Here is a 22828-nt window from a genome sequence, read left to right on the forward strand (position 1 = left end):
CACACAGAGGGGTCACAGGTGCATTTTTCCTATTCAGTGTGTCATGTTTACCTATGAACCGATGTTTGAGAGCGTTTTGAACGATATTCGTCCAAAAGAGGCGCATTTCAATTTTCTCCCATTGACTTGTAATGGAGAGGTCGCAAAATTGACCTGACCTTAGGTCACAGATATCAAAAATCCGAGATATACATACATTTTATACATACTGTTACTCATATCAATCGCTGAAAGTTTCAAAGTGATCGTTCAGTCGGTGTAGCTATAGCGAGCCTTTGAACTTTTTCTGAGGTAAGGTCACTTGACGTGACCTGGTGACCTGACCTTGAACGGCCTAGGTCTGAAATTTTCACAACATGTGCGGAAATGATGTAGGAACACGTGTACCAAAAACGGCGGCGCTGCGCGCCGCCGTTTTTGAGATATTCGCGAAAAACCTGAGGGGGGGGGGGCGTAAAAACGCCCCCCCAGCACGGCGCGGGTTAATGAGGTATTAATGATGTTGTTTGTGCACAAGTAACAGAAACTTGATCCACTTCAATTCGCTTTTCGAAATAGCCGAGCTGCAAAAGTTGTCCTCCATAACATTGGTTGCTAATGGCAGGAAATTCAGCTGCAACCCATTCCCAGTTTATCTAATAAGCTTCCTCATGACCGGCTGATCGGTAGCGGCGACTCGATACATAACCACTCATGTCCGACCCGTGGCACGGTCTGCTCCGGAAATGAGCCGGACGATGTGACGCGCGCGTGACTACATCAGCCGAGCATTCTTCCCCCGTCACACGCTGATGGATGGGGTCGAGCAGCACTGATTGTGCGCCAGTGCCGGGCTGGAGGGGCAGTCCAGCAGCCCAGCAACCGCACGGGAGCCGTGCAGCACCCCGGGTCCACCGCCGTCGCGGCTAGGCTGCACGATCGCTATAACAAAGACAAACCATCCTGTGTTGGCGGCCGTTGCTGCGTTACGCAGTACCAAAGGTGGTCATTGCGTCAACCCATTCATTGTCACCCCATTCATTCCATTCGGTGTATTGGTGTCGTCATTTCTAGCACCGCAGGGCATCCAAGCTAAAGCACTGTTCCTGGAGTGTTCATATCCCATCAGAGCCTCTCCTCCTATGCGATGACACTACCTCATTCTGCCCGCGGCGGCAGCTTGGAAGCTCAGCGCCCTTTGATGGCTCGTTCTGGGCCTCTGGGCAACACTCATTTCACAAGCCGCCTTGTTTGTGAGACAGGATCAAAGTAGTAGCGAAGTACCTCGGACCCTGGAGGGTCAGCAGTTGCCTTTTGCTTGAAATGTTCTGGAGCTTTGCAGGCCAATGTGGCTGCAATTTCATTCGTACGAGAGAGCGCACGGGGACTCGGTGTGATGCGGTTACTCTGCTTTGGTTGTTGGGTATCAAATATTGCGATTTCAGCTGGACACCAACGCTGAAATCTGATAGATGTTGTCTCAATCCCATTGCAGCTCTACGGAAAAATAGGTGCACATTTATAAACAAATGCATACTATATTTGATACTATTTTTATTCTTCAGCTGACAAATAATTTAATCAGTCTTTTAACAACGGTAGCCGTGAAACTTAATTTCGCAAACGTGGACATTCCGTGGCTCTTTATTGTGCTGTATAACAATGTGAAAAAAACAAACGCAAAAACATCAGGAAACATCGCTCGTTGTTTTTGGCCTGCCACCACCTAGGAGCTCTTTTCCATCCTGTTTGCCACTCTCGTCCTGACGCGTACCATCCAACTGGTACAAAAACTACCCAGTTACGACCCAGAAAACTGGAGGGCGCAACAGAAAGCGGCGGTTCCGTTTTCGCTCGCGTGCGTCTCATTTTTCTGGAGTCGTCTTTGACAGTGGCGAGCGCCGAACCAAAACTGAGGAGGCAACGCACCACGACGGAGTTTCTCTTGAGTTACAAACTCCACGTGCACTGAAAAGTCTCCCAGCAAGCATGGTTCAGCGTACATTGTATAAGCCCGATTGACGCTGAAACTTTTGCGAAAAATGATTTGATAGGTAATAAAATTATTGATAATACCCAATGAAAAAAGTATGCATAAGTAGAACATGTTTTGAAAAGAAATGCGCTAAATCCACATAAATCCTCTACATATTTTCTTCCAAAGCAGTTATCCCGCGCGGGGCTGGGGTCTCCAGCCGAACGCGCGGGGCTGGGGGGGGGGGGGTAAATTTTACCCCCCCCTGTTATCTCCCAAACTAATGGTCCGATTTGGAAAATTCAAACGCCAATCGAAAGCTCTCATCACGAACTACTAAAAACATGTACTTAATTTAAAGTTTGAGGTCAAGGTCAAGGTCAGGTCAAGGGTACAAATTGCAAGTTTCTACAGTATCGGCCTTGCACCGTAGTTGCCGAAGAATGGAGTCATGGACTGAGACTGATCGCCCAAAACGTGTTCTTAGGCTACCAAGACAATATTCGTTGCATACAATATCATTCAGAGGTCAAGGTCAAGGTCAGGTCAGGTCAGGTCAGGTCACCAAAAAACAAAATATAGAAAAGGGCATGTGCGACACATGTTTTATAGGTCATTTTACTCATAGAATTCAATAGGCACACTCAATAAGTGATATGGACCACCTCTGGATGAATTTCAGGTCGAGGTCAGGTCAAGGTCAGGTCAAGTGAGGTCAAATTTTGAAGTTGTTTTTTAAGGCCTAAAAAGGTGTCTATCTGATGCAGTTTTTCACGGCGAATCGAATGGTGCTATTTTTGTTTCCGTACGAGGTCTAGAACTTCCAAAAAAGTCATTTTTCAAAAATTTTGTGTGTCGTGACGTCATAAAATTTTGAATAACTCCCACATTTTTGAACCGATTCTTCTAAAATTTGGTATGTAGGTGCACATAGACCACTTCTCTGACATATATTCCGGTTTTTTCGATAGACTTAAAATTTTGGATTTTATAATGATTTTCCCAAAAAATCAGTTTTTTGAAAAAATTTAGGCCAAAATCCAAAATTTTCAAAAAAACGAGATAGCCATTTGATAGACAAAGTAAAATTACGTATAACCTTTTTTGTTACGTCTTGATTCCTTTAAAAATGAAGATGTTAGCGGCGTTTGAACTTTTGATGTTTTTGAGGCGAAAATGGCGAACATGACGTCACTAAAACGTCAATTTCTCAAAAATTTTCCGACGGATTTCGCTCAAATTTTCAGGGAACGTGTCAAATTGATGTAAGAAAAGGTACTGAAAGTTTGGCGGCGCTGCGCGCCGCCGTTTTTAAGATATCGCAAAAATTCGCGAGGGGGGGTAAAATTTACCCCCCCCCCAGCCCCGCGCGGGTTATAGTAGGTATACTTAGCATTATTGTCAACGCGAATTATGTGAATGAATACTTGTTTGACACCCGTGACATGCTATTTTCAAGTCTTTCAAGCAACAGTGGATACAGGAGCCCACCCAAAACCCCAACAATTACTTGAACCGTTCACCTCGATACAGATTACAGTCGGTAGTTTGTAACCACATATAGCCAACGGGACTCGGCTGCTGTACGGGGCAGGTGCCGCATTCATACTTCAGTCACCCACCCGTGTCACCAGCTTCACCTGCTCCCCCTCCCCACTCCGCTCCCCTCCCCTCCCTCTGGGGTCGTTTCGAGTCAGTGCCGGGCTGACGACTGGCCTCTAACCGTTGGACGCAGCCAGGCTTACAGGCGTCTCCATGGATCATGAAGTGATCCGAACTGAGACGTGATCATCGTGCCATTATACCCTGATATGCTACTGTGCGCATCGGAGGGTTACATTTTGTAGACGCCAGCGCCCATTGGACCCGTTTGACGCATTATTTCATTTTCTTCCGATTTTTTTTTTATACCGGATAATGGCGTGATATGTGCATCGAGTCTTATCTACAGGAGGGTTAGATCATAGATGGACTGAAAAAAGTTGTATTTCCATGCATCAGCATTTCCGTTATTTGGAACGGCGTTTGTAAATTCACATATTGTCGTTCTCTTTTAAGTACTTTTATAATTACTCCTTATCTTAGCACGTCGGTTAATCAAGCACCCTACTAAAAACTCCTCACTTCCTCTCGCCAAAAGTCAAACGTCCAGTTAACCACATCCTATCGTGGCCGTGGCTGCCGTCGGCAGCTGCTGGTCCTCTTAGTAACGAGCTGGCCCCACCTGCCGGTCGGGCTGTCGGCCGCTGTCCGGCCGCCGGGCAGGATGTCCTGTTTCCTGGGCAGGGCAGGGAGGGGAGGGTAGGGAGTCGGAGGAATCAGCGACGATGGCAGCTCGCCTCAGGGCTGATGATGCCAGGTGCTGGTGACTGCTGAACTGTGAGGGCCGGCAGGTGATGATGATATGACAGGCCTGGTGCATTGTGTGGTCATAATTATTTGAATCTAGCTTTGTCGCTACCTACTAACTAGATGGATTTTGAACTTCAGGTGAACTTTCTGAAGAGTCGCGCTAAATGAGTGACTTTATGAAGATGTTTGATGTCGTGATATGCTTTTTCTACCAGAACAGATATCGTTAATAATTTTCAAGAAGTATATCGGATGTTACTCGCTCCGCTGCGTCACTGCCATTCCATTTGTCTCCGTGCCTGCCGTGCGCCTCCATCCAGTCAATCTGACCGCGCTCGCACGTCATCACCCCCTAACCCCCCCCCCCCTAACCCCCCGTCGTGACCGGCGGCTCCGACGGCGGCGGCGCGGCGGTGCACCTGGATCCGTCGCTCGCCGCCGCCGGCCGTTGCTACAACAAACCTTTCCAATTATCGACTACACCGGCGTTGCTATGGAGGCCATGTTTTGGCGATTCGGTCGATGACCAAACGCCGGGCCACGTGGACTTTTTGGGATCGAAACGCGAAATTCCGCGTCGGTTGGTGATCATTAGGGGGTGCGTGGCGCGTGGGAAGGGGCGTCAGTTGAAAGCAGCAAGCAGAGCGCGCTCACTGCTCGGCTGTTGCTCGACGGCACCGGTCTGGTGGACGGCCGTCGGGTAGTGGGGGGTTCGAGACAACATACTGCACTCGGACAAATTGCCATTGCAGAGCGCGCTGGAATGTCGCCTAGTGTTGAGTAGACTGCTAGCGACAATGCTAAATTCCAGTTGTTCTAAAATAAGGACACTTTTTGTACCCTTCGTGTGTGTTAGCATGGTGTTTGTGACAGTTTGTACAATTGCATTATTTTTCTCTTGTTATTTAGGACATTTAACTTGCTTTGCTTATCGTAAAACTTCCTTTGAAGTAACACCCGACCAGTTAGGTCGTTATGACATACTGCAACCATGCAGGCTTGGGAGTATAGATAATTTGCTGATTTGAAAAGCGGAGTGAGTGAAATGTGCCAACTGACCGGTTTCAAGTGGCAAGCCACTTCAAACTGGTCAGTAGTACTTTTACGTTTGAAAGAGATAATTTGCAACGCATCGCTCTTTCCGTTTTCATGGTAGCCAACAATATTGCAATGACTCTCCGTCCAATGCAGCATTGACGACAATTCAGCCGCCGTCTAAACGTGCCTCCGATGATGTGGAGGCACGACATGCGCGCTGGCATTTCAAATGTTTGAGGAGCAAGCGTGCATAACTGTTCAGTTATGCACGCCCACTGGCGCGATAGTTATACTTCAAAAGAATGTTTTACATACTTTGTCTTATCGATCTAGCGCTTCTTGATTTATGATCGGTGAACAAAGGTCACTCGATGGCTCGGAGTGGCCACAGGCTCGCATGATGAATGTCGTCATTTTGTTGTGCTGTCCAATTCCAAGAGTCTGGAGGCATGACACTCGTGCTGGGAGCAGCAAGACAGCAGGAGTCGATGCTTTTCTTTGTCCACCATTGCGACATGCTGGCTTCGTCGTGATGGTGCTGTTTTTGCGGCACTTCATTCTGATTATTCGTCGATATGGCGCGTGCTCCTGTCGTCTGTTTTTGGTCGGTGCGTGACAAGGGGCCAGTTCGCCCGGGGTTGAAGCGGTGGGTGTCCGGTACGCACCTTATCGTTCTGGCCAACTTCCTCCAAGGAGTAATTACCGCTAGTTTTCGATTCCATTACGGTGCACTGGCCGCAGTTGGTGAAACGCATTAACCATTCACGAGCTGTTCAAAAGCATTAGTAACGAACGATAATTGGTCAGCAGGGACCCCTGCGCTTATTTTCCATTGACACTTTTCAGAATTTGCCGACTTAAAGCATGCCAAGTGTGACCGAAATGCACGTCAGATCCAGCTCTTTTGCACCGACCCTGCCGTCTTGATTCTTGAATGCACCGTATTGTCAAACAAACAGTATGCAACGATCGGATATTTTTTTCACCAGACGAATAGTTACATTTAATTTTTACTTTATTCAGTAAGAAATAAGTAAATAATTTATACACGAGGCAATCGACGGTTTGCTGTCGAGGCTCGCTGTCGCTCGCTGTCAAGCTCTTAAAGAAGAAGAAAATGCTGTTAGCCATATTCTCTTCATTGCTAATCTCTTTTGAATAACATATTTAGGTGTGCCGTCACCAAGGCCATTTCTATATCTTGGTTGATGCCAGGAGACCTCACATGACGAATTTCCAGCCTAGTAACCTCAAAACGTCTATTAAGGTGTCGTTGTCTGGGTCTGCAAGGTGCATACGGCGTGCACATTGCACGTTGCACTGCATGGTCACCCTGCTGCAATGTCGGTCACCGACCTCGAAACCCAACCAACTCTAGTCCAGACATTCAGCGCTGGAGCGCCGTGCCAGAACTATCGTCCAGCTATCCAGAGCAGCAGCACTTTGTCAAGTCAATCTCCAGCAAAATCACACCGGATTGGGCCACTCTCGCTGCGCTCCAGACACGCACAGCAGCGACCCGTGCAGCGACCCATGATCGCGGCCAGTAGCGGCACGTGCCGGCCGCACGAGTTGGCACGTGGCGTCACGTGCGGTGTGCTCCGCGGGTGAGATTCAGTCGGCGTCCCTCTGGGACAGTTGGGCGCCGGCTGGACTGGCCGTGTCGGCTTCGAGGCAGCCATGAGGGAGGTGGCAAGGCGGCTAACATTCTGTCGGATATCCTTGATGTATTAGATTTTGTGTTAGCAACCATGTCATCATCGAAGGTCTAACAAGACGACGGCTCCGTTTGATACCCGGACAAACGCAACTATGGACTGTTGGGACGGATATATCACCTTTATTGACTCTTAAGAATTAATGACCCAATGGGTGGTCATTATTTCATTTATTTATCACATACCTGCGTGTCTATTTTGCTTTAGCTAATAAACAACTTCAAAGCTGATATCAGATGAAAGACGCTATGTCATATGGACTTCCGTCCGTCTCGCTTTCAGTACGAACCGATAGACCGATTGTTGACCCCGTCACCTCTTCTTTGACAGGTGCGGACACTGTTTGTTTCCGGCCTTCCGATGGACGCAAAACCCAGAGAGCTCTATCTCCTCTTCAGAGAATATGAGGTAAGCAGTGGACTATTTGTCATCCATTTTTGTACTGATTTGTCCCCCCATAGGAAGTGTATACTAAAGCATATATTTCAAATAATGCTTATTATCTCTATCTGTGTTTTCACTCCGTCTTGCCTATCAGTACAGGTGAAATCATATTTATCAATGGCAATAATTATTTGTAGTTCATTTATGCAGTAATGTAAACCTAGTTCAGACTCACGATCTCGCTTTAGCTGCAGACAGCCACAGTTTCTGTGATGCTGAAAATCGACCCACATCTCTGCAGTCCAAGCCGTCGCGTTTCTTCTGCTCTGCTCGTTGCTATACTCTCCACGGAGGTCGCTCCCGGCTTCAATTAGCTCTCGAACTTTGCAGGGATATGAGAGCTCGCTGCTCAAAATCACTAGCAAGAACGGCAAGACGTCGTCTCCAGTCGGCTTTGTCACATTCAACACCAGAAATGAGGCGGAGGCGGCCAAAAATAGAGCACAGGTGAGTCCGGCAGCCTGGGGAGCTTAGCAACGCTGGAGGGTGTTTTTCTGCATACCGAGCTGGTATCCTTTTAGTATATTGTTTCGGACCTTGTTGACATAATATGTGTACACATCAGTTTCTATATGGGCCCACAGGCAGAATAATCAGTCGATAATTGGATAGGACCTGAGCTGCAAACATTGCTGGTAAATGAGTGCGTGTATTTGCCTCGACAACAAGTTGCCTAATTATAGTCAGTGGGTACTGCTACCACGTGCCTGCATTCTGGGTTATATTGGAGCTCCTTGACGAATATTTAACACGATTTGCGATTGAAAAACGTAGCTGACGTCACAAAATGGAAATCGAAGTCCAAGACACCGAAAACGAATAAAACCAGTATAACGCCTTTTGGGGCGACTAACGGAGCGCAAAAGCGTCCGGCCGGCCGCTCATACTCAGAAATTTCCGTTAATCTAAGGATAGACTACGCTCGCTTCGCTCGCTCCGTAATCAATTGAAATGTTGATGTTCAAGTAATCCACCACTTATATGTGCAGTCATTGATACATCATCACGTAAAAATTAAACGTTTTGGTCCCTAGCAATGCAGTTCCACCCTGAGTATTTAAAGTTGTGTGACACTGGCAGTAACATTTGGATTCTTCCACCAGTTTACATTTAGGCTGTTAAAATGATGTCAACGAATAAGTACTTCTCACAACACTATTGCAAAAATAGTTCGCTTTCGTGGACACGCATATTTCGCATTTTGCTTTACATTGTCATAGAAGTAGCTAAAATGCATAAGTAGTTATTTGTTAACTCGTATAATTGCAAATGGATTTGTCCACACGTTATCTCTACGTATATTTGAAACATTTTGGCATGGGTTATGTGCGACATGTGATCCCAGGACTTTCAATTAACACGACTATCAAACGGCAGAGCTAACTCTCAGTACTGGCTCGCCGTTCCCCGCAGAGCGTCAGCCTCAGATGACCAAAAACAGACGGTGTGCCCATGTAGAGTGCCCGACTCGGGCTCAGACGCAGGTAACGCACAGGTTTCGGGCGTTCGGCCGCTCACGTGTCGTGCCGATCTTGAGCGGCATGGCGGCAAACCACTGTCTCACGAGTTTCTCACCTCACTGAAGAGAGGCAGTTCTGATGTACTCACTATTTCACTCTCACCGTGTGTGCGCGTGTGGCGAGCGTCGGTTCTCTCTAGCCTCCCTCTTCCTCTGTTTCTCTCCCATTTCTCGAGGCACGAACTCTTGAACCCGGCAGCGGAGAGTAGTCCATCCTTCGGCTCCTAGTTCTCCTATCGGACCCGTCTGACCGTCCGCACTTAGTCTGTCTTCAGCTCAGCCCGTGCAATGTGGATACTCTGTATAACTCGAATCACGCCACCTGTCGGGACCCACGCCACCACTGCCTGCCGCGGCGCCCAGTAGATGGCAGCACCGTCACCGTGCCACCGTCTGTGTCCTCCGGCAGGGGGCTCGCTTCGACCCCGACCTGCCGCAGACCATACGGCTGGAGTTTGCCAAGAGCAACACCAAAGTCAGCAAGCCTAAGCAGCAGGTGTCGGCGGCAGCACCCCACCCAGCACTGATGCACCCCGCCTTCTCACACGGACGTAAGTACTGAAACTCACAGCCAGGAACTCACCAGAGCTCGTTTGATTTTTGCTGTCCCTTTCTGATGCTGGCTGAAGCACATACTGAGGTTACATAAGGCGCAAGGTTTTAATTTAAAACAGCAAATTAGAAGAGTGAGTTATGGACGGCTTTGTCAATTAAATTTTAGCTCATTTAGCAATGGCTGTGTTTTTTAGAGACTACGTAGCGATTTTCCCGTACCTATCTTCAAACTTTGATATGATAACCTATGAGCTGAAATGTGTTTTCCTCTGCTTCTCAAACCTCGGATGTGCGTACAAATTACAAAGTCGCAAGACATGACTCGTCAATGAGGAAACACTATTCACATGCGTGTGCGTGTGTGGGCGGTGAGGCTATGTCCACGCATGGCTTATCCTACCGATACCATCCAATCACATTAGCCGCATTACTTAGTCATATAGTGCCTACCGGGAATGGGCCGATGGCTGCATCGGGCGCTTTGGTGGATTCGCCGTGATCCGCCATGTTTGTATAGGGCCCATGGGAAGGATAATATGCGACCTAGAAGCATGGGTCATGATGCAATTCTTGGAACTAGGATATCACCACTCAATGGGCGCATTCTGATCATAGCGATCACTGGGCAATCATGACGTAATTGTCATGCAGCAGCAGCGTGTTAGGTTGTTTTTTCTCTGCCATTTTTCCATCGTTGCTTCCCTTACGGAACAATAAGGAATGTTGGCTCTTACTCGCAAAAAGAAGTGTCTGGTATGTACATACATGCATATTCGTAGGGATTTCTTTTTTGAGAGAGCTGACTCTTTTTTGTGTCCCGCTGATCATCAGTGCAAACCGCTCATATCCTCGATACCGCTTGATCAGCTCAACTACTAAATAGTTACTATCTGTTCCACCCGTACGGACCCATGTGCTCAATGCTCTGGGTTGAGCTCATTTCCGTGCGCGTCCTCGTCATTTGCCAATATTATGTCGATGTGACCATGTCGACGTGCGTCGTAAACGGCGGAACCACGTTCCGCCACGGGCTCACGTCACGTCCCCAGCGGTGACCGTCGGGCCGACCGGGCGGCTGGCTCGTCGCCGGCGTTCCACTGTAGGCCCGCCGGCTCTGGGAACCCGACAGTGAGGGCTGGTCGTTAGGCCGACGGTACGCCGAATTCACTCATCGTCGGCGGCGACGGTTCGCGATGACCGATATGTGACGACGGGGCCGTGGCGGGGCATATCCAGGGGAATGAAGGTCGTTGATAGGTCAGGACAGGGGGCAGGTTAATGCTGGTCCTTAATTACGTGGTGGTCATTGTGAGGCATTGTCGGCAAGGTTGGGAGTAATGAATTAGCGTGTCTGATGTATGAAGAGGAAACAAAATGCTCACGAATGCTATTCGTTTTTCATTATTTTTAAAAGTGTTCTAGCTTTAGAACCAAGTATAATAAATTATAAATGAAAAATGTTATTGATTTGTTTTATAGGGCATAAAAGCTCATTTTTATAGACTATCAAACATGCTAAAATTTTCTAAATGAATATGCTGCCAACTGACGTGTCGATGACAGCTCCGAACCTGGATTAGCAGCACCAGCCGGGCGGTTCATTATTGCCGCGGACACGGCTCAGACGGGGTCTGTCGCCTGTCCACCGAACCAGTGTCACCCTCCGTCGGACACGACGCGACCCTAACGACTACCGGCGCCCATGTCAAACCAAACGAAAATCTATCGATTATTTATCCGTCAGACACAGATAAATGAGGGATAGCGCGGCCGCTGAATTACGGATGAAGCCACATGCATGGAACATCGACGCTGCCGTCGTTGCCGGTGTTTCGTGATGGCCTGCAGGCGACCGCCTAGCGTCGTCGGCGACGACGAACGGCCGTGGGCCGGTGCTTCGTGAATCATGAACACGGTGACGAAGAGCGTCGGCACGAAGCGAACTAAGCACACTCAATAATTCAGAGCGGCGCGCCGCGCGCCGGTCGATCGGCCGTGTCCGACTATGAATGCCGCCCTGATGAATTACGCCAAATTGGCGCGAGCCGCGCTCAACACTTCGGCGCGGCGCGCCCAGCGCGGCGGACGCGCCGCGGGAGGCGGACGTTATTGCTGGCCAACTTTTGTGCCGACGCATGCCAGTGTGTCCGCGGGGCGCCAAAATTTATAAGGTGAAGACAAAGCACCGTCGGTGAGAGAATGAGACTAAATGGGCGCTGGTTGGTGGAAGGTTGGAGCATTTTTGCAATGTTTGAAGTTTGCACGCCGCTCCAGAATGCACTGAATTATTAAATTATGCGGCGTAGGGTGGGCCAGAATTTGTGACGCTCATTGTGGAGATTTGTCGAGTATAATATATTTGTGATTTTTGTGGTTTGCTCAGGAATCACTCTACAGCTTGCGCTTACTTTCTGCATTTTTGTATACTAGCTTACAGTAACCATACCTACCATGTTCTTTGCTCATATTATCAAAATATTGCCATAGTTCATTTGTTTCATGACACTAAGTAGTTGCGTTGGATTGGTTTTGAATCGTTTGGCATTATTCAGGGTGACTGTCGTTCGTTTACATCCATTCCTCTTCCCCTCTTCTCAAACAACCCATACGGAGCGGCAACTGATGTCTTGCGGTACAGCATAACTGCAGGCGTCTCGCAAGTTAATGCTTCTCTTCATAGATGGCGCTGCGAGCGCTGCCTGTAGGTATGCTGTACCGCAAGACACTACGCTTCGTTTCATTGCATTCCGAGCGAGCTGAATGATGGCAACGGGCGGGGGACGATGGAAAAAGCACGATATGTAGATAGCAGGCGGCATGCGTAGGTAAATGTTTAAGTTTTTTAATAGACAAAGTCGGTAAACATTATAACAACTAAAACAGTGCCTACTGCCTGTTGGTCCCGCCGGTGAGACATGTGTGACTTGTGACTTCTGAGCCTCAGTTACATAGACTTGGTATCAACTTGGACATCGTAAGAGTAAGATTGACAAGTTCTGGCTGCTGGATACGTAGCAGTAAGTTTATTGCTCTGTCGGAACAGGCTCGTGTTTCATAAGGATGATATCGTCATCCACATGCGATCTAGGTTTTCTGCGGTCACCAGCTGCTGCTTGTTGGATGTCCTTTGAACTGAGCTGCTGTGTAATTCTTCTTGATGTCCCATCTTTTATAAGATGTTATGTAAGTAGCTTGTGTTTAAATTAAAATCATTGCAACCACTGACGGAAGCCTTACATTTTCGGGGTTTGCTTCTCAAACTGCTATTTTTTTGCGTCACAGGCAGCCGACGCATCATCAGACCGCGAATCACATCTGGTCGATGTCCGGCGAATTTGTGCCGCCTGGCCGGCGTTGTCATGGCGACGGGGTGTGTTGAGCCACTCATTACACGCCGGGATATATGGATAAGACATTTCCGAAGGAAATGCGAGTATGTATGATGTATACAGCTCGTTTGGATGATGGACCTTCGCATGTACGACGGCAAGTAATCGCCACAGGGGAAATTGGAGCCCGTTAGGCGAGGCTCTCTATGGGGTTCGGCGCAGTGATGGCTGCTTGGGCCAGGTCGGAGACTTGGGTTTCCGCTCAGGGTACGTGCATCGAAAGGTCGCCTGAAGGCCACTCGCTATCGAAACGGCCTAAAGTCGAGCTCCCTGCCGGATGGGTATATGTCTGGTTCATTGTTTGGTATCGACTGGTTCGATTCAGTCGGGATTAATCAGCCGGTTGCCGGCTCCCGGAATTACACGAGGATCGATGGGGCCCGATGCTCTATTACGCATTTGGGGTAGATGAATCTGGATGCTTCCGCTAGGTTTTGTTAAGTGTTCCGGGAACTAATGTCATGACCTCACTAAAACGTTTGAACGATTCGCTTCGTACCGGCGATAAGCTGTCTAAGCGGAAATTGGGGACGAATTAAAACGTACTCCATTTCCTAGCTTTGATCATCTTCGATTTTATCAATTCAAAGAAGCGTCGACGTCTTTTTTATATGCATAGAGGATAGAGTATATTGTAGATGATGATTGTTGTATGTACTTTTGACTTATCAACTGAATACTCACCTGCTCTTTGGGCTTTTATTGGACTCGCTCTTTCTCGCTAATCGTTTCACTCGTGTTTCCATGCAGTCTGAAACCACCACTTCACCACCCAGGTGCTGCAACCTTTGAAATGCCCCTGTCGACCCCGTCAGGCCCGCTGTCGCCCCTCTGACCACCCTCTCTCGTTTCGACAGAGGTGGGCGGCTTCTACGGACCGGGCGCCGACATGTGGCACCACCACCAGGCGGCGGCGGCGGCGCTGGCCTACGGGCCCGACTCGCTGCACCACCCGCACCTGCTGCACCCGGCTCTGCACGCGGCCCAGGTCCCGGTGCGTGCCGCCTCCGGCTCCTTTCTCTGACTGACGCCCGGCGGCGCCAGCGCCAGCGGCGCCAGCGGCGGCGGCGGCGGCGCCAGGCTGGCTGTCGTCCCGCCGGATCATGTCAGTGATAGCCGGCGAGCGGCACACACACACCGCTGCCGCTGCTGAGCTGTCTGAGCACGGGGCGACGGCCGCAGGGCTCCCGACACTCACTGGCTGGACTGTGATGTCCGACCTCAGAGGCACAGCCGCCGTCACAGGCGTCACAAACGTCACAGTTGTCACTTGTAGATGTGTGACACTTTCTGGTCACGGAGAGTGATGTCACCACTGTCACTTCGTCACGCCAGATTATCAGCGGACGCCCTCACTTGTAGTCTGTAGAGTCACATTCCCCTACACTCATGGTTTGATCACCAGTAGTTGCAATGGTGTCGCCATCACTTACACTTATCAGCTGCCTTCTAAATTCATCAAGCTCCTGTATATGTTGCTCCTCCCGCACGTGTTTGTGTTTATTGTACCTAGTTGCTCACTATGAAGATGCACCAAAGCTGTTTCGCCCGAAAACGCACGCGTTTCAATCACACCCACTGTACATAGATACGACACTGAAGTGATGCTGTGTTGAAAACCACATGGTAATGAAAATGTATGCATATAATGCAATTATGGCTGACTACCGATTGGATTTGTGACGCTATCCGCCATACCAATTGGTCACACTGTCGACATTGCTACTCGGCTTTTCAGGAAAATACGAATACCAAAGGATAGTGCTGTCCGAAGCTGAATTAATTTTTCTTTCAGTGCATAACTTATCTTATTTTATATATTTTATATCTTACATGAAGGAGTGATAAGTGCATGTGCCATCCAGCCAAGTTTACATTTTTGTGGGCTTATGGAACAACTCCAACATGTATTGCGCTATATTGGTAATTCATATAGCACTATGCTGCATAGTGATCTACTTCCATTTCCTACTCAACTCACCATTACTTGTCTTGGAATATGAGGAAGAAGTAGGATGGAAAGCGCGTGTCGGGACGCGGCCGGCCGGCCGCGGACCATTTTCAGAAGTGGCGGGCAGACCGTGCGTCGAGTACTTGCTTTCTCGCGCGGCGGTACTGGGGTTCACTAGCATTGTTTGAAATATTTTCATTTGCCATGAACTTGAAATTATACACTGTAATTAACGATTATTTGTCAATTATTACAAGTTCTTCAAAATTCTTCTTTGAAAGCAAATGATTTCATTTCACTCAAGAATTGTCTTGTCCACCACTACAACCGCCACCCAGCCGCCATCCATTGGAAGAGATAGGCTCTGCGGCACAAAGTGTCGTTTTAACCCGCGAGTTGCTGGGGGGGGGGGGGGGGCGTTAAACGCCCCCACTTTTTTCGCCGGGCCATAGCATAAAAACGGCGCGCCGCAGGCGCGCCAAATTTTGGGTACCTGTAGGGAATTGATTGAAGTTTATTGTGACAAAGTTTCAAAAAAATCGGTCGGAAAATTTTTGAGATATCGAGGTTTTAGTGACGTCATGATTTCTGAGTTTTCGACGAAAAACGGCATATGTTCAAAAAATCATATAAAATCACAGAATAGACATACAGACATGCCGTAAACGCCATTAGACTGCCAATACCATGATCAATCAAATGGCTATCTTCGATTATTGATTATCGTTCCGTATTTTCCATAATCTTGAACTGAATCTTGGCAATTTTTCGTGACTACTTTACGACCATGATACATGAATTTCTTAAATTGAACTTTTTTAGCCAAACACGTACACATATGATAAAATGAATGTCACCATCGTGTTCTACGCCCCAAATTACCTATCAAACATGTGTCACAGGCTGCGAATATCAGTTTTGATTTTCGGGGATATGTGCCTACCCGGTTGACCTGACCTTGACCCTGACCTATGCTTGACTGACCCCTACATGGAGCTGACACTCTTGTAGGCCTTATAAGATGGATTGTGCACCTTTTTGACAGAGTTTATGGCGAGAGGCGCCCATTGCGAAGTCCTGAAATCCATGCTACTGAAAGCCCGATTTCAGGTGTTTGACCTGACCTTGACCCGACCTGTGACCTCAAAATTCAACTTTAAAGTACTCATCTGAAGCGTCTCGTCGCGCTCTTTCGTTTGCCGCCTCGTGCGTTTCGCTGCGCCTATTGGTTCTCGAGTTATCGGCTGGGGGCGTTTAACGCCCCCCCCCCCCCCCCCAGCAAACGGTGGGTGGCGAAATACCCCAGCAACTGCCGGGTTAAACTGGACTGGGAACCAATATGTGATGACATTTCGAGCTAAATTTATGCTCATTGTGTACCTAGAAGCATTGGGAATAACGCTCTGACTGTACATTTTTAGATTTTTGCCTCTAAATGAAAATATTTACAATCAAGTACTTTGCGAGCGCAGTTTAGAAGCTCCCGTAATGTTAAAGTCCTATCTCCTACAAGTATGTAAATACTGCTCTAGGGAACCAACAGTTTGCATCGTACTAGCTTTAAATTATATCCATATTGTTCCCAGTACTTTGCTGAACACTGTGGTGAGTGTACATTTTTCGTTTTTTGCTTTACAAGCGTAAAATTCGTCTGGTTCTACACCACTTCATTCGCCTCCATAGCCCGGTAACGGCGCCGCGCGGCGCGGCCGGCCGGCGCCCGCTGTAGTTCCAAACACTGCCCGATAGATGGCAGGCGCAGAAGTGGTCCCAGCCGTCCCGGTACGGCAAATGATGTTACATCAGGTACAAATTAATAGCCAGATAGTATTGCTTTTACCTGTCGCTCTGTCCCTCCGTGTATCACGGTCCCTCTCTTCCTTTGTCCACCGACCGTCGTCCACCGTCCACCGCCTACCGTCCACCGTCCACCGTCCGCCGTCCACCGTCCACCGCCTACCGTCCACCGCCCCAGCGCCGGTCACCCCTAGCCCGTTGAAGTATTGATCGCGGCACACCTGGCTGCAGCCAACAACGGCTCAAACTGTTTTGACTGCGCTGGCTAGCCCGTGAAACTCGGTTTCCAGAAATGATGCAGGTCTCAGATAGCAAAGAGTGCTTGTCAGTCGATTTTGGGTAACATATGCAAGAACCTTTTTTGTCCTAATGCGATGCTTCAATAAGCAATGTTCCAGGGTCATTGTTGGCAAAAAATCCATATAAGTTATGTTTTGAAGTAACTACGGAAAAGTCGCGAATCTTTCTCCCATGAAATGAAAGCAAATGTAAATGTGTCATTCGAGACGCCCAAAGAACGAACATATATCCGCGATACTAACAAGATCGTTACGAAGATCGTTACGTCTCTTGCGCCGTGCTCGTAAACGTATCTGGCTGACTATCAGCTATTGTATCCCAATTATGAGTACCTAGTTACGCACGCTATCAACTTTCGCTACCTTAGATTCTTGCCGAACAATACTAATTTTCTGGCACAGCGTCGCACCGATTTTCTTGCATAATTTTGAGCACCTTTGGTTAAATTCATTGTCACATCATTACCTTATTTGATTATTTTTGTTTTCTGCATTTTTCTGCTATTGGTGGCTTGTAGGTGAGGTTCCATTAAATGTTACGTCACTGATGAGTATATACCGCCCGCTGGCGCTGGCTGGCGCTGCTCAATACAACGATAGACAGTGGCAAAGATAATGCCTTTATCTAAATCCAAACGCAATAATAACATGAGTTTGCAATAGCTATGGCAAATATGATGATTATCCAAATCTAAATGCATCAGAAAAACGGGACAATGCAATAGTTTCATTATACCTACCCACAGACATGGCCGGCTAGTACGCGATTGCAGAGTAACGTAACATTCTTTATTGTTTAGTGGTACCGAAACGCATTTGATGTCTCCTGCCATTTGTTCATAACCCGCCATTGTTATCATGTTTGCAGTAAAAGTTCATAGGACAGGCAACCCTCTCAATTAAATGCCACTTTTTAGAAACATCCTCATAAGCTGTGCATTGAACGTTTGAATAAAGTCACATCATTAGACATTGCTCCCAAGTCCATCCAAGTTCGCAACGTACGTACATATTTCCCTTCGTCGAATGCGTATTACGTATCTTACTATTGTCACGTTGCATTATCTTTCGCTTGTAACAACCGAGTCTTTATGAGGATACGCCACTTGGCTAAAAACAATTGCATTTTGCTCTGCAATGTACCATGCTTGTTGTGTTCTTGTGTAGCTTTGCGTCACTTTTCGTGACTAGATTATCTAAGTGATCGTAACTTGTGACCTCGTGTAATCCTACATGATGGCCAGTTTCTTTGTGGTTTCGTTGCAATGGTTTAGTTCTCTTTTGTAAGTTGGTTTATGCTTTGTGTTTTAGCAGCATTTGTTGACGCTTGCTTTATTCTAACGTAAACGTGCAACATGTCTGCCAATATCTCTCCCACTTGAAAATTTTGTTTGCCGTCGTTGTGAACCTTGGCTGACCTGCGTGACCCTTAGTGGCCTACTGTGACCCTTAGTGACCGTGTGTGTTCCTCGACAGGCCCACCTGCAGCTCTCCAACCTGAACACGGTCGGCTCTCTGCCGCTGATGTCTCACGGCGGCCTGGGATCGCCCACCTCTGTGGCCGGCAACACTCCCTGCTCCACGCTGTTTGTGGCCAACATCGGCCAGAACGTTACTGAGCAGGACCTCAAGGAGATTTTCGGCAGGTGAGACGGCCGACCGCCCCACGCGGGAGAGCGCCCCAGTGAATGTCACAGTGGTAGTCGCGCCCTTTCACTCAGCTATCGCACAGCAGTTGAGGACCACAAACTAACTACTCTGTTCCACAAACTAACGAACTAGCTACCTACTAATGTCTCTTCTGTCACTATCCCGGTGAACGGAGCCGCCCGGTAGCGCGGTCAGCGGCGTTTCCATGTCTGACCTCGTCTACCATTGTACCCACCGTAGCAGAACATCACCCTCTGTCGGCGACGCATGAAGTACTAACTGGTGTCGGCGCCACCAGGTGGCAGGCACGCGCACCGTCTAACGCACCGTCTCTCTCCGCCTCTCACAGCCTGCCCGGGTTCACTAGGCTGCGCATGCTCACCAAAGGCGGCTCGCCGGTCTCGTTCGTGGAGTACCAGGACACAAATCACGCTGCCGTTGCCATGGCAATGCTGCAGGGTTTCGTGCTCAGCCCGGAAAGGGGAGGCGTTAGAATTGAGTACGCCAAAACCAAAATGGCCGATGGCGGTAAGCGCTCGAGCAGGCGTTTCCGCCACCGGACTTGTCGAGCAGTCCAGAGCGCTGTTCCTGTTGGTTGGTCAGTCTCGAAAAGTGAGCGTTCTCTCCCAGAGGCAGGAGTCAGCCGGTTTCATCGACACATGCGTTCCTTTCTTCTGCTCGACAGGTCCGGTGGAGGACGCATTCTCTCACAAGTAATTTGTCTGTGACATGTGACCATTGCCTCCCTCCACTGGTTTCACTTATGCTCTTTTCAGTAGTTTAGCGATCCACAATCGCTTAGGTACGAAAGGTGAAGGACGTAACTTTCCCCTTCTTAGTTCTTTCATGCTTACAACAGATAGTCGATACTCGATGCTGTGTAAGAACAGAAGAGTTCTGAAGAAGTTAGCCCTCAAAAGTCATTTGGGAATTGTGTCCTTGTCTTGAAAGATCAGGGTGTTCAGTATTTTTGTTAAGGATCACATCAGGGTATGACTTGCTGTGCCCTGCTATAGAAAATGAGCTAACAATCATCAACTTGTAAGTGAATGCGTCGGTACTATGCCTTACAGGCCTCAATGGTAAAACGATTATTAATTACTTGCATGTTTGAGTCGATATTATTTACACGGGCATATAATACTTGATATTATGAGTAATTGCAGCTTCATTATGAGGTTACCATCACTTGCAGAACAACTCCCAAACATGTTTGTTCACTCCAAGTCCGGCAATGACTCGTTACGTGACGCCGCCCCTTCCGTCCTCAGGGATCCAAGACTAAGGATGGACAACATCATGTCGCACTGAGTCAGCCTTCAGCGTCCCTATAGGAGATCCCAGCTGGCCGGCTCTGCAGACGCTCTGGGCCGATGGCTGGCACTGCAGGCAGACCGAGGCCGGTGCTGCTGAGCTGCCGCTGGCCGCTGACGCCGCTGGCGCCGCTGTTACAGCTGATGCTGATGCCGCCGATCCTGCTGAAGCTGCTGGTGCCACTGGTGCTGACTCGATCCGTTGTCGAAGGAAGCAGCGGGGGCGCCAGTAGGGTGTAGGCAATTTTATCCGTCCGTGAACAGCATTCAAGCATATCAACGGCCTTGGACAGTCACAAAATAACCTGTAAATTTATAGAGCGCTGACGGGAGAGGAGTCCCCAGCGTTGACGTGATGCAGATGGCGTGGAGGTCGACCTCCGATAAGTAAGCGTGTTTCTGATCTGTGTGTAACTCAGATAGGCTCATGTATATGCCCTTTGAGCAGCTATTTCCTCCGACATTCCCTCGAGCGGCGAGCAGCGCTGCCTGAGCAGCGGCCACCGCACGTCCATAGACGGCGGCATTGGATGGCGCAGGAAGCAAACTTTATGTCTATGAATAATCCGTAGGTGTCGCTAGTTCCTCGCTGTTTTTCTCCAGTATGTTAGCTGTTCGGTGTTAGGCCCCTGGCAGGGGCAGGGCATGCTTGTGTGCATGAGGCCGGCTGTTCCCTTCCAGAGGCTCAGTGACGCCCCTCAGGCAGCCTTATAGCGCGGCGGTGCGACTGCTCTCAGCGACACATGTCGGCCGGCCTTGGAAGCAATAGTTACCGACACTGTCGCCCGGATCCCGCTGGTAGGACTGGCTGTGGCCGCCGGGTCGCCGTACCGTCCCCGGAGCTCGCTGGGCTGTCCCAGGACCCCAGGTCCACCGGTGGGAAGCGGCAGTGCGCAGTGCGACTCGCTCGCCTTCAGATTCCGTCCATTTTGACTCTGGCAGCAGCTCAACGTTTCGACTGCGGGGGCGGCGCGTGCCGGCCGCCCCTGCTGCCCCGAGGCCGGGCGGCATGCCGGCCCCCATCGAGGTCTGATGCCTTACTTCTTTGTACCGTCGTTTGGCGCTGCCTGCGCGCGGGTCACCCACCGGATGGATAAGATGGCCAGCGATGGCCAGCACCTTGGCTGCGGAGGCAAAACGCTGGGGAGGGCCGGAACGGGACATATCAATGTATTTCATCCGTGTGTTTGAAGGGGCATGTCCAAGAGCGGCTTTCTAGGTCGTGGAATCTCATGAGGGAGCTACAAGAAGTAACTATGATCAGATTTAAAAATGTCTCGGTTCCCAGGCACCTTAGCATCACCTTTGAAACGTTCATGGTCTTGTCTTTCAAGCGATGTACTCTTTCAATCCGTGATCTGAAGTCTGAACTCATTCCGATCAAAAAGTGCAGATCAACCTTCTTTCTAGATGTCTTTGGTGAACGAGGGCAAAACTGCATTTGGGGTCTCGGAGGTCCGATGTATAAATACTGGCAAGTGTGAGCGTATATAGTGTGACAATTTACCTGGAGGCCTAGTTCTTTGTGTGATAGTGTCTGCTCGGAATATCAGAGGAATCTAAGATGTTGCACCGTATCTTTAGACGCTAAATTACAAATTTGTCAATAACGATATCTTATCTCTTCGGATCTCCATATTACCTCTCGGTGTTGTTTTATCCAGCTGTAAAAAACAGCGAATTTTGTTTTATTATCATTGTGATCAAGTGGTGGAAGTAAATACGGCCCCCACAGCAAACCTGGCCTCTAGCAGAGTGATTGCGTAGCGCCTTTGCGATGTTGAGGCTCTTGTACATATGAAATACGTGTCGGGTAATTTAAGGTTTCATTGTTCTGATCCGGGACGTTCGTACGTCTTGTCAGCTACATCCCAAAGAGTTTATGTTGATAGTCATTTGACGGCCGGCCTGCTGGTCTGCCCGGCAGCCGCCCCAGCGTGTTTAGTTTCACTTGTTGATTACACACCGAAATGACAGCCAATTTTGGCTTTATACATATTATTTATTTTCTTAGACAGATGGCGTGATGATATTACCGCCTTGGCGACCCCCCGTGCTGCAGTCTGAAGAGTGCGGTCTAAATTTCAATTGCGGCTCTGAGAAGTGATCATAAGATCTGCCGTCTTGTGATCTTTGACAGAATGGTATTCGTGTGAAATTTAGCTTCGATAAACCTTAGGAAACCACATTGACTGCAATCTAGGACTGATAGTTTCTCTGGTTCCATTGATGTCAGCAGACGCATATTTCGTAGGTTCCCCAGTCATCCTGCACTTGAAGAGCTCAGATTTAGGTCAGGTATTCAGTCACAAGACATGTCACAAGTCGCGATTGTCGCCGCAATGGTCAATAAATGGCATGTCATAAACGGTCATCTGATGGCAGGTTACAGACATGCCGAAATAGCGGAAACTCCCAAAGATCGTGAGGACGGTGTGGCGTGAGACGCTGTCGACTCTCCAAACAGTATCGCTCTGCTCAGGCCGCCGCCAATCCGTATAGCTCGCGTTTCTGGGCGCGGCCTCACATCCAGCGACCGTCTCTCCTGTCTGCCGCTATCTAAACTGGCCTGTTGTGGGTCTCGCTCCTCCTCTAAAACGTCTGACATCAAGCAGCGGTGTGTGAAGATTGTTATTCGCCGCGCAAATGATACTTTCTCCGTAATCCTCTCCGACCCGTATGTAGTCTCCGTGTTAACTTATTTCGCTGTGTTTAGTGCGTTAGCTAGTCAGCGTCTGCCGCGCGCGTGGCGCCGCTTGTGTACAGTAGGCCGTTTGCTGCTAGTGTCGTCCCGGGTCCAACACGTGAGAGAACGCCAAGCCTGAATAAAACTCGGATAAAAAACTTCA

General features: G+C 48.8%; 1 protein-coding gene across 2 annotated transcripts in view; it reads left to right on the forward strand.

Moving 5' to 3' along the window:
- The window catches only part of LOC122375228 (protein couch potato-like), a 50418-nt gene extending 27590 nt beyond the window's left edge, over positions 1-22828 (forward strand). The window contains exons 2-8 of one of the 2 annotated variants that reach the window (XM_043354499.1): positions 7393-7470; positions 7837-7953; positions 9435-9576; positions 13827-13963; positions 18493-18662; positions 19016-19194; positions 19938-22828. In XM_043354499.1, the coding sequence (XP_043210434.1) occupies positions 7393-7470; positions 7837-7953; positions 9435-9576; positions 13827-13963; positions 18493-18662; positions 19016-19194; positions 19938-19951 (837 nt within the window). In that variant the 3' untranslated portion in view covers positions 19952-22828. The remainder of the gene's footprint in view (positions 1-7392; positions 7471-7836; positions 7954-9434; positions 9577-13826; positions 13964-18492; positions 18663-19015; positions 19195-19937) is intronic. The other variant, XM_043354500.1, reaches the window with a different exon arrangement.

The sequence above is a fragment of the Amphibalanus amphitrite genome, unplaced genomic scaffold (genome assembly GCF_019059575.1).
Source record: "Amphibalanus amphitrite isolate SeventyFive unplaced genomic scaffold, NRLGWU_Aamphi_draft 001799F_arrow, whole genome shotgun sequence".
Classification (NCBI taxonomy): Eukaryota; Metazoa; Arthropoda; class Thecostraca; order Balanomorpha; family Balanidae; genus Amphibalanus; species Amphibalanus amphitrite.